The 12,226-nt window shown below is 39.9% G+C and overlaps 1 protein-coding gene and 1 long non-coding RNA gene across 9 annotated transcripts in view; one reads left to right on the forward strand and one right to left on the reverse strand.

Moving 5' to 3' along the window:
* The window catches only part of xrcc5 (X-ray repair complementing defective repair in Chinese hamster cells 5), a 144,719-nt gene that overhangs the window by 16,454 nt on the left and 116,039 nt on the right, over positions 1-12,226 (reverse strand). For all 5 annotated transcript variants that reach the window (XR_011356885.1, XM_069936097.1, XM_069936095.1 and 2 more), the window contains one exon: positions 9,342-9,411. Coding sequence is in view for 4 of the 5 variants with exons in the window: in XM_069936097.1 (XP_069792198.1) it covers positions 9,342-9,411 (70 nt within the window). In the remaining variant the exon portion in view is untranslated. The remainder of the gene's footprint in view (positions 1-9,341; positions 9,412-12,226) is intronic.
* The window catches only part of LOC138762329 (uncharacterized), a 55,170-nt gene that overhangs the window by 9,127 nt on the left and 33,817 nt on the right, over positions 1-12,226 (forward strand). The window lies entirely within an intron of this gene.

A 12,226-nucleotide genomic window follows, 5' to 3' on the forward strand; every position in this document is an offset into this window, starting at 1 on the left:
ATGCCAAACCTAAACTAAAGCTCAACTGCTTGCATGGTTCATAACCCCCTATTCTCTGCATTTTCATGTATTTAAAAGTCTTTTCAATACCAATCATTGTATCTGCTTCAACCACAAGCTTTGGGAGCCCATTCCAGATCACTACCACTCTTTATGTGTAAAAACATGACCCGCATATTTCTTTTAAACATTCCCTCCCTCAATTTAAGTGCACCTCCGCTAGTATGTGACATTTATACGTGACGAGAAAGATTTGATCTACCATGTCAATGCCCTCTGATAATTCTGTAAACTTCAAGAGCATCTCCCCACATTCTCTGATGGTCCAGAGAAAACAAGTTCATCCAACCACGCGTAGTTCATGCCAATACCATTGGGAGGCGGAGACAGGGGCGGGGGGCAGATCACCAGTGCACTGGGAGGGTTTAAATTAGGGTGGCAGGAGAACGGGAGCCTGAGAGCAGGGCAGAGTGGAGAAGTCGAGGGGATGGCAGAAAGGCAAGCACACTTGAAAGGAAGGGACACAGTGAGGGACGAAGTGTACTGTTTTAATGCAAGGAGTATTGTGGGTAGGACAGTGAACTTTGAGCCTGGATCTTGTGGCCGTGGGGCAGCTCAATGTTCCTGGCCTTCCTTCTTTCAGATGGAATCAAGAAGGAGGTAAAAGAGGTGGAACATTGCTAATCAGCTGTGCTCAATGACACATAATGGTGGATTCAACAACTGAGTTAGTGTGGGTTGAGATCAGAATTAAGAAAAGTGCTACAGAACAGCCCCCCCCCCCACCAAGAGCTGCTAGGAGGGGAGAAATAGATATGTGGAGAGATTATGAAAAGTAGCAAAACAGGGCTGTTGCGATCAGAGGCATTAATTTCCTCGATATTGACTGGGAAATCCTTTGTGCCAAAGGCATAGATAGAGGAGAATTTGTTTACTGTGCCCAGGAGGGTTTTAGGAAGCAACATGTCGATAGTTCAGCCTGGAAGAGGACCTTGTCATTGAGTTAGAGAACTAGAACATAGAACATTACAGCACAGTACAGATCTTTTGGTCCACGATGATTTGCCAATCTTTCCCTACCCCCGTCATTCTCTATTTTCCTTTTATCCATGTTTCTGTCTAAGAGTCCCTCAAATGCCCCTAATGTTTCAGCCTCCACCACCAACCCTGGCACCACATTCTGTGTTAACACTTTCTGTGTTAAAAAAAACCTTACCCCTGACGTCTTCCCTAAACTTCCCTCCCGTCACTTTGTTTACACATCCTCTAGTGTTTCCAATTCCCACTCTGGGAACAGGTGCTGGCTGTTCACCCTATCTATGCCTCTCATAATGTTGTAGACCTCAATTAAGCCTGCTCTCAACGAGGGCCGACGGGCCTGTACTGTGCTGTATCATTCTATGTTCTATTCGATGCTTCAAAGAGAAAAGTCCCAGTTCTGCTAATCTTGCCCTCATAAAACACATTTTCCAATTCAAGTAACATCCTGGTAAATCTCCTTTGCACCCTCTCCACAGCTTTCACATCCTTTCTGTCATGAAGTGACCAGAACTGAAGTTAATATTCCATGTGTGGTCTCACAAGAGATCCCTGGCAAGGAATTCCATTGTTTAAAAAACTTTGATCCTTATGATCGCTGCTGCTCTCTGACAGCAGTATTCCCTGCAGACATTCTCCATGGTGGGAGGGTCTGATGTCCTGGGCTGTGTCCACTAGTGCCTGTACCATTAGTGTGTTGGGTCCAGGAAAGATCCTCTGAGATTGTGACTCCATAGAACTTACATTTGCTCACCCTCTCCACCATTTTTAAAAATTTTTCACACTGTGAACCATATCAATCAAAATGCATACAAACATTTCCCTCTTAAATATACACAGTGGCATTTTCTCCCCCTTTTTCCCCCTATCTTCCCTCCCCCCTCCAAACACATTAAACGTTCAACATATACAATACAATAAAACCATTAAACAATGTCATCACACAATGAAATTAAACAGAAAAATTGTGTCATCTACTTTTACACATAAGAAGTCATTTTGTCTTCTTATCATTTTAGGGGGTGGAGGTCCGAGGTAGGCCCTCCCTGTTATGTTCCATGTACGGTTCCCAAATTTGTTCAAATAATGTGACTTTATTTTTTAAATTATGTTATTTTTTCCAATGGAATACATTTATTCATTTCTATGTACCACTGCTGTATTCTCAGGCTCTCTTCTGATTTCCAAGTTGTCATTATACATTTTTTTGCTACTGCTAAGGCTATCATAATAAATCTTTTTTGCACTTCATCCAGTTTGAGGCCTAATTCTTTACTTCTTATATTACTTAGAAGAAAGATCTCTGGATTTTTTGGGATGTTGCTTTTCGTGATTTTATTTAATACCTGATTTAGATTTTCCCAAAATTTTTCTACTTTCTCACATGCCTAAATTGCATGTCCTGTTGTTCCCGTTTCCTTCTTACAGTGAAAACATCTGTCTGATACTGTTGGGTCCCAATTATTTAACTTTTGGGGCGTGATGTATAGCCTGTGTAACCAATTATATTGTATTATACGTAATCTTGTGTTTATTATATTCTTCATAGTTACAGAGCATAATTTTTCCCATATTTCATTTTTTACCTTTATGCTTACATCTTTTTCCCACTTTTGTTTGAGTTTATAGATAATTTCATCATTTTCCTTCTCTTGCAGCTTAATGTAAATGTTTGTTATAAATCTTTTAATTATCATTGTGTCTGTAATCACATATTCAAAGCTGCTTCCTTCTGGTAACCTCAGCCTGCTTCCCAATTTGTCCTATAAGTAGTTTTTCAGTTGGTGATATGCAAACCTTGTACCATGAGTTATTCCATATTTGTACTTAATTTGTTCAAATGTTAATAAATTATTTCCCAAAAAACAATTTTCTTTTCTTTTAATTCCTTTTCTCTCCCATTCTCTAAAGGAAAGGTTATCTATTGTAAAAGGGATTAGCTGATTTTGCATCAATAATAATTTTGATAGTTGGTAATTTGTTTTTTTTCCTTTCTAAGTGAATCTTCTTCCATATATTGAGTAAATGATGCAATACTGGTGAACTTTTATATTGCATCAGCTTTTCATCTCACTTATAAAGTATACGTTCTGATACCTTCTCTCCTATTTTATCTAGCTCTAGCTTAGTCCAATCTGGTTTTTCTCTTGTCTGATAAAAATTTGATAAATACCTTAATTGTGCTGCTCTATAATAATTTTTAAAGTTTGGTAACTGCAAACCACCTTGGTTGTACCTCTCTGTTAATTTATCTAACGCTATCCTCGGTTTCCCCCCCTTTCCATAAAAATTTCCTTATTATTCTTAGTTCATAAAAGAATTTCTCTGTTAAGGGAATTGGTAACAATTGAAATAAGTACTATATTCTTGGGAAGACATTCATTTTAATGCAATTTACCCTCCCTATCAACGTTAGTGGTAATTCTTTCCAATGTTCTAAGTCTTCCTGCAATTTCTTTATTAATGGCTGATAATTTAATTTGTACAGATTACTTATTGGCATTGCTTGTTGTGTTGATCTTGTACCCCGAGATTTCTCCATATTCCTTTAATTTCTTATGTAGTTCTTTTATTGATATTTCTGGTTCTGTTAAGTATACTATGATGTCATCTGCAAATAAACTGATTTTATACTCCTTCTCCTTTATTTTTATCCCTTTTATTTTATTTCTGTTCTTATCAGTTCTGCCAATGGTTCTGTTGCTAAAGCCATCAGTGAGGGAGATAGTGGACATCCCTGCCGAGTTGACCTACTTAATTTAAATTGGTTCGATACATATCCATTTACCGTCACCTTCGCCAATGGTCCATTATATAATGCTTTAATCCAATTAATATATTTTTCTGGTAGATTGAACCTCTGTAATACTTTGAATAAATAATTCCATTCTACCCTGTCAAAGGCTTTTTCTGCATCTAAAGCACAGCCACTGTTGGCATCTTATTTCCTTGAACTGCATGAATTAAATTAATAAATTTACAGATATTATCCGCTGTTCATCTTTTCTTAATAAATCCAGTTTGATCTTGTTTTACTATTTTTGGTACACAGTCGACCAATCTGTTCGCTAATAATTTTACTCTTATCTTATAATTTGAATTAAGTAGAGATATTGGTCTATATGATGCTGGTGTTAGTGGATCCTTCCCTGTCTTTGGTATTATTGTAATTATTGTTGTCTTACATGAATCTGGCAAGTTTTGTGTTTCTTCAATCTAGTTCATTACTTCCAGGAGAGGAGGAATTAATAACTCTTTAAATGTTTTATAGAATTCTATTGGGAATCCATCCTCTCCTGGTGTTTTATTGTTTGCAATTTTTTTAAATATATCCTGTACTTCCTCTATTTCAAATGGTTTTATCAACTTGTTTTGCTCCTCTTCTTGCAATTTTGGCAGTTCAATTTTAGCTAAAAACTCTTCGATTTTATCATCTTTCCCCTCGTTCTCAGTTTGGTGCAATTGTTCATAAAATTCCTTAAAGTTCTCATGTACATTATATGTACATTATATGTTCTCATTACATTATATGTAATTTGTTTGTCCCTTTTCCTTGATGCCAATACAATTCTTTTAGCTTGTTCTGTTTTAAGTTGCCAGGATAATATTTTGTGTTTTTTCTCCTAGCTCATAATACTTTTGCTTTATTTTCATTATGTTCTTCTCCACCTTATACATTTGTAATGTTTTGTATTTTATTTCTTTGTCCGCCAATTCTCTTCTTTTTGTTATATCATCCCTTGTTGCTAGTTCTTTTTCTGTACTTACTATCTCCCTTTCCAATTGTTCTATTTCCCGATTGTAGTCCTTTTTCATCTTAGTTACATAATTTATTATCTGCCCTCTAATGAAGGCTTTCATTGCATCCCATAATATAAATTTGTCTTTCACTGATTCTGTATTTATTTCAAAGTACATTTTAATTTGACATTCAATAAATTCCTGTCTTTTAAGTAGCATGGAGTTTAATCTCCATCTATATGTTCTCGGTGGGATGTCCTCCAGTTCTATTGCTAATAACAATCTAGATAGCAATCTAGCTTTATATTCAGTTTTCCTAACTCTCCCTTGGATGTGGGCTGACAACAAAAACATATCAATCCTTGAGTAAGTTTTGTGCCTACTCAAATAATAAGAGTATCCCTTTTCCTTTGGGTGCTGCCTCCTCCATATATGGATAAGTTTCATTTCCTGCATTGATTTAACCATAAATTTGGCCACTTTATTCTTTTTGCTAGTCTTTTGTCCAGTTTTATAATCTTTTGTCCAGTTTTATCCAATGTTGGATCCAAATTAAGGTTAAAATCCCCTCCTATCAATATATTCCCCTACGTATCTACAATCTTCAAAAAAAAATCTTGCATAAACTTTTGATCCTCTTCATTAGGTGCATATATATTGATCAATTCCAGAATTCTGAATATTTCTGACATTTTATCATTACATACCTCCCTGCTGGATCTATTATTTCCTCCTCTATTTTGATTGGTACATTTTTATTGATTAATATAGCTTCACCTCTGGGTTTTGAATTATATGATGGTGCCGCTACGTGTCCTACCCAGTCTCTCTTTAATTTACTATGTTCCACTTCAGTTAGATGCGTTTCCTGCACAAATGCTACGTCTATTTTTTCTTTTTTCAGGAAATTTAATAGCCTTTTTTGTTTAATTTGGTTATGTATTCCATTAATATTTATAGTCACATAGTTCAACATGGCCATCTCATATTCTGTTTACACCTCATTTCCATTCCTCATCACCACCCCTTTTCCTAATTTTCATCTATCAGTTTTCCCTTTTTGAACTCAATGTATGACAACACTTTTAAAACATAAAATACTTCAACAACTCCCACATCTAAAATTACCTTAACCCCAAATATCCCCCCCCTCCTCTCTACGTTGCCCTTTGTCGCTTGCCAGGCAACCACAACTCCCCTCTCCATTTGGATTGCGAACCAGCTCGCAAGCGTCAACTGATTTCGCAGTGACTGTTATTCTCTCCCACCCAGCCCCCTCCAGTAAAGACTTTTTATCTTCACATATAACAAAGCTCACCCTCTTTTTTCCCCCCTTACTTCCTTTCTTCCCCTTCTTTAGTTCTTACTTATACATTATTTTTACATCTTTATATGTATTTTGTCGTCGTTCTTTGTTCTTGTTACATCTCTTCATCTCTCCTTCTGTCCTGCAGGAGTCTTGCAAATTCTTGTGCTTCCTCTGGATCTGAGAACAGTCTGTTTTGCTCCACCGGGATAAATATTTTAAGCACGGCCGGATGTCTTAATATAAATTTATAACCTTTTTTCATAGGATCAATTTTGCTGTATTAAACTCCTTTCTCTTCCTTAAGAGTTCAAAACTTATGCCTGGGTAAAAAAATATTTTTTGACCCTTGTCTTCTCTAATTTTATTCCTTGCCCTCTCCAGTATATTTTCTCTTGTCGTGTATCTTAGGAATTTTACTAAAATGGATCTTGGTTTTTGTTGTGGTTTCGGGGCGAATGTTCTGTGTGCTCTTTATATTTCCATTCCTTCCTGTATTTCTGGCCTTCCCAGAACCTTTGGGATCCATCCTTTTATAAATTCTTTCATATTTGTGCCTTCTTCATCTTCCTTAAGGCCCACTATCTTTATGTTGTTTCTCCTACTATAGTTTTCCATTATATCCATCTTCTGAGCGAACAACTCCTGTGTTTCTGTAACTTTTTTGTCACTTTCTTCCAATTTTCTTCTTAAGACGTTCACTTCCATTTCTACGGCCTTTTCTCGTTCTTCCACATTTTCTAATCTTTTCCCTATTTCTGTCATGACCAGCTCTATTCTACTCACATTTTCTTCTGTATTTTTCATTTTTCTTTTCATTTCACTAAATTCTAATGTCAGCCATTCTTTTAATGCTTTCATTTGTTCTTGAATTTTAAAAAAATCTATATACTGTCCATCTATTTTACCTTCTATTTCTCTGTGCAGAGCTTGGTCTTCTTCTTCCTCTTCTTCTATGTCTGCACCTGGGTTTGTGTCTTCTACTTCTCTTCCTTGTATCTGTGTCTCTTCTGATTTTCTTGTTGAGTTGCTTGTCTCACTTTTCTGGGCTGCTTCTTGCTTGGCTTCTGCTGTTGGTCCTCTTCTTCTGGGCTACTCATCTGTTGGGCCTCCTGTTGCTGTTCTTCTTTCCTATCACTCCCTTTCCTGTCGCTTTCCTCTTCTTCCAGCTGGAAAATGGCATCTCTCAGCGGATCGCGCTGTGTTTGCTCGCTCCTCAGCTGGGCCCCCCCCTTTCGGTGTTCTCTTTTTCCTTAGTGGGCACACTGTGCCTGCGCAACTCCTCGCGCATGTGCAGTTGCGCGCTTTTGTTTGGCTCAGAGAGCCATTTTTGCAGTCCAGCAGTCGGGAGGTCACGACTCTGCGGGGCCGTCACCAACCTTGGGGAGTGGGCTCTTTTCTCCATGACGACTCCCTGTTTCTTCATGCAGGTAAGGCCTTCTCCTTTCTCTTCCGGTGTCTTTTCTTCTTTTTTTCCGGTTGTTTTTACTTTTTCCTTCTTGGGTGCCATTTTCTTTCTTTTCTCCACAACTTTATCTTTTATTTGTTGTGTTTTGTGCTTCTTGAACTTTCTGTTCTCTTCACTTTATTTCTTCTTTTCTGGAGAGGGCTGGTATTGTCCTACCGGCCACTACTCCATCATGTGACTCCTCCTGGCTTTCCCTTCCTGAAGTTAACAATCAGCTCGTTGGCTTTAGTGTCATTAAGTGAGAGTTTGTTGTCAGTACACCATTCAGACAAGTTTTTAATCTCCCTGCTGTATGCTGACTCATCACCCCTTTTTATACAATCCACTCTGCGGTATCACAACTTGTAGATGGTGTTGTACTCATACCTTGCTACACACTTATCAGTGTACAGTGAGCAGAGCAGGGGGCTAAGAATGCAGCTCTGTGGTGCTCCAGTACTGATGGAGATTGATGTTTTTACCAATCCTCACTGATTGTGGTCTGGAGGTGAGGAAATCCAGGATCCAGTTACATAGTGGAGTGTTGAGTCCTAGGTCTTGGAGTTTGCTGATCAATTTGGAGGGGATGATGGTGTTGAATGCGAACTGTAGTCGATAAAGAGCATCGTGATATACATCTAGGTTCATTATCCAGTACTAGATCCAATGTGGCCTCTCCTCGAGTTAGCTAGTCCACATACTACGTCAAGAATCCTTTTTGGACAAATCCTTTTTGGGCACCTGACAAATTCAGCCCCATCTATTCATCTTGCAGTGAAGGAAGTGTCCATCAATATTTGGGAAGTTGAAATCATCCATAACAATAATCCCGTTATTTCTGCACCATTCCAAAATCTGCCTATATATCTATTCCTCAGGTCCCAAGGGCTATTTGGGGGCCAATAGACTACACCCAGTGCAGTGATTGCTCCTTTCCTATTTCTGACTTCTATTCACACTGTCTCACACATTCCCTCGACAGCATCATCCCTTTCTGCAGCTTTGATACAGAAGTATCACAAGTAATGGTACTCTCTCCTCCCCTGCCTGTCCATCCTCACCAACCCACTACATATTGCATCATCCTTTCCACCTTCTGCCCTATTCTCTGCACTCACATTCTGGTTCCCATGCCCTGCCAAACTAGTTTAAACCCTCCCCAACAGCTCTAGCAAACTTGCCCGCCAGGATATTGCTCCCTTTCCAGTTCAGTTGCAGCCCTTCCATTTGGTAGAGGCCAAACCTTCCCCAGAAGAGATCCCAATAATCCACAAATTGTAACCTCTGCCCCATCTCTTCAGCCATGCATTCATCTGCCACAACTTCTTATTCCTACCCTCTCTGGGGCACGGCACATCCAGCAATCCCGAGATTACCACCCTGCTTTTCTTTCCTAACTCCCTATATTCCCTCCTCAGGACCTTATCCCTACTCCTATCTATGTCATTAGCACCAACGTCGACCACGACATCTGGCTGCTCGCCCTCTCACTTCAGAATGCTGTAGATTCAATCTGAGACATCCCTAACCCTGGCCACCTGTACACTTCCAATAAATCACCTCTCATCCTTCTTCGCTCCAAAGAGAAAAGGCCAAGCTGTATTAACCTTGCCTTAAAAATGCTGGGCAAGCCATCTTTCTTCATCACCAACTTCCTACATACAAACCATACCCCAGTAGGTCAGCAGACCAAGCAGCCTCTTAAAAAAAATGCTGGCACAGTCTCTCATGTAGTCTGGGACAAGCTCCCCACAAACCCAGAGCACCCTGCCTTCTCAGTTACTTTATCCCTTGTTTATGATTACATACCCTCTCTGAAGTTGCCGTTCTTTTGATGGACTAAATATTGAAAATCTCTTGCTGGATGGATGCTGCCAACCTATAACCCAGAAACAAAATAATCTAGTTTCAGCATTTAAATCAAAATGTATTTTACAGGAAAAATGAGGTAATCTGCTGACCAATGGTTCAGGATCTGGCTTACCAGAGCCCCAGTTTCTGTGCTCCTTTTCATTAACCAAGGCCCTGATTTCCTCCCTCATATGACTGATAAACATTGGATCAGTGTTCATTTGCAAAGACAAGGACTGACAAGGGAGTGCAAGTAAGACTTTGAGGGAGAAATCCTGTCTCACTAACATGATTGATCTTTCGAGCAGTTATCCAAGGAGAATGAGGAATTCAGGGCAGTAGTTGCTGTTCATATAGACTTTAGTAAGTCCTGTATGATAGGGTGGTCCAAAGCACGAAGGCACATGGGATCCAAGGCAAGATAGCTGATTGGATCGAAAGCTGGCTTTGTGACAGAAGCACAGGGCAACAGTCTTGGATTAAAAATATGTGATCAGTGGTGTATTGCAGGGTCAGTCTGGGAATTTTGTTGTTTCTTACATATATTAACAAGTGAAATGCAACGAGGTATAGAGAGAAAGTTCTTTGTGTAACCAAAGCAGCTGATAAACTCAAAGACAATACAAACACAGTAAAGATGCAGATCAATTAGAACAGAGTAAATTTCACTGGTGTGAGGTTCATGCAGGTGTCTGATAACAGCAGGAAACAAATTTTCCTTGAATCGCGTGGTGGGAGATCTCGCATTTGTGAATTTTCCTCTTGATGGACAGGTGTGGGGAATCTTTTAATGTGTTGGTTGCTGTTAGGAGGCATTGGGAAATGCAGATGAAATAGACGAGGCAGTACTGGAGAATTGGGGAGAATTTGAGCTCAACAAGAAAATCTGCAGATTTTGGGGTCAAGTGCAATACACAAATGTGCTGGAGAAACTCAGAAAGTCACGCAGTGTCCACAGGAAGTAAAAGGTAACTGACATTTTGGGCCTGAACGCATCATCAGAACTAAGAACAACAGGGGAGGTTGGGGGGAGTGGAAAGAGGAGAGGAGATGAGGGAGGTGTACAAGTTAACAGGCAAGAGTAATAAGTGGAACCAGATGGGAAGGTAGAAGAGAAAGAGGCTGAGAAATGATGGGGGAAAGGGCAGAGAGCTAAGAAAGATAGATCTGATAGAAGGAAAGGTGGGGAGCAGGAGGAAAGGAGACAGAGATCAGGGGAATGGGAGGGTTTATGGAAGTTGGAGGTTGGTATCAATGCTGTTGACTTAGAGACTGTCAAGTCAGAATACAAAATGTTGTTTCTTCAATTTGCAGATGGCCTCAATTTGGCTGTACATGAGGCCATGGACAAACATGTTGGTAAAAACAATTGTATGTGGAATTAAAATTGTTGGCCTCTGGGAAGTCCTTGCTGCAGCAGACAGAGCGAAGGTGCACAACGAAACAATCTCTGCATTCAGTCTCCCACTGTAGAGGGGACCGCATTGGGAGCACCAGATACAATGAATAACTTCTGCAGATTTACAAATAAAGTATTGCTTCACTTGGAAAGATTGTTTGGGGTACCGAATGGTGGGAGGGGATGGAAGTGCAAATGTAGCATTTTTTGAGGTCACAAGGGTAGGTACCAAATAGGTGATTAATGGGAAGAGACAAAAGACAGTACTGGAGTGAGCAGTCCCTACAGAAAGCAGAGACAGGAGGGAAGACGTGTCTGGTGGTGGGATTCCATTGTTGATAGTGGAATTTGCGAAGGATAATATTTTGGATGCAGAGGGTGGTGGGGTAGCAGGTGCGGATAAGGGGAACCCTATCCTTGTTGCATTTCAGGAGGGAAGGGGCCAGGGCAGACGAGCTGGGAATGGAGAGAAGGATAAAGGCTTCATTAATGGCAGTCAAGGGAAGCCAAATTTTCTGAAGGAGAACACTTCAGATGTCCTAGAATTGAAGGACCCATCCTCAGGGCAGATGCGGCAGAGACGAATGAATTGAGAGCATAGAATAGAATCTTTCCTGGAGACTGGATTGGAAGAGGTACAGTCGAGGTAACCCTTCTAGTGGGTTTATAGAAGATGTCTAATATATAGTTGGTTTCCTGAGATTGATATAAACAGACTGAGAAAGGGGGGAGTGTTTTCAAAAATGGGCCCCATGTGAATTTGAGGTCAGGATGAAAGTTAGAACAAAATGGATAAAGTTAGAGTTCATGATGGGTGCAGCAGATAGCACCAATGTCAATGGAATGAAGGAAGAGTTGAGGGGCCTAACATTGACTTGCACCTCCAAAGTCCAAAGGTTCCATTGAGGCAGGATTTGCCTGCTGTGTCCAAGGATTCCTGACACAGAATATGGACAAGCCAACTAGAGAGTAATGAACATTTAGACCATTTAGTCTATACCTTGATGAAGGGCTCAAGCCTGAAATATTGGTTATGCATCTTTATCTTTGCAACAGAAAGTCCACTGTTCGACCTGCTAAATTTCTCCAGCATCGTGTTTTTACTTCAATCGTGGTCTCTGCAGACTTTTGTGTTTTACTTCTTGATTTCTTGTTGGGTGAGCATTTCAGTGACTGACCACCACTTCCTGACTTTATCATAGATATGGACAAGGCTAGGAGCAGGCAAAATGGAAAAGTGCTTAATTAGGGAAGGGCTAATTACCATGGGATAAAGCAGAAACTTGAGAGAGCAAATTGGGAATAGGCGGTTTTCAGGGAAATGCAAAGCTGAAATATGGAGGATGTTTAGGGACCACATGCGTGGGATTCTGGCTAGGTTTGTCCCATTGAAACAGGGAAAAAAGAGTCATGGATGAGAAGAGAGGTGGGATAGCTAGTCAAG

The sequence above is a fragment of the Narcine bancroftii genome, chromosome 4 (assembly GCF_036971445.1).
Source record: "Narcine bancroftii isolate sNarBan1 chromosome 4, sNarBan1.hap1, whole genome shotgun sequence".
Classification (NCBI taxonomy): domain Eukaryota; kingdom Metazoa; phylum Chordata; class Chondrichthyes; order Torpediniformes; family Narcinidae; genus Narcine; species Narcine bancroftii.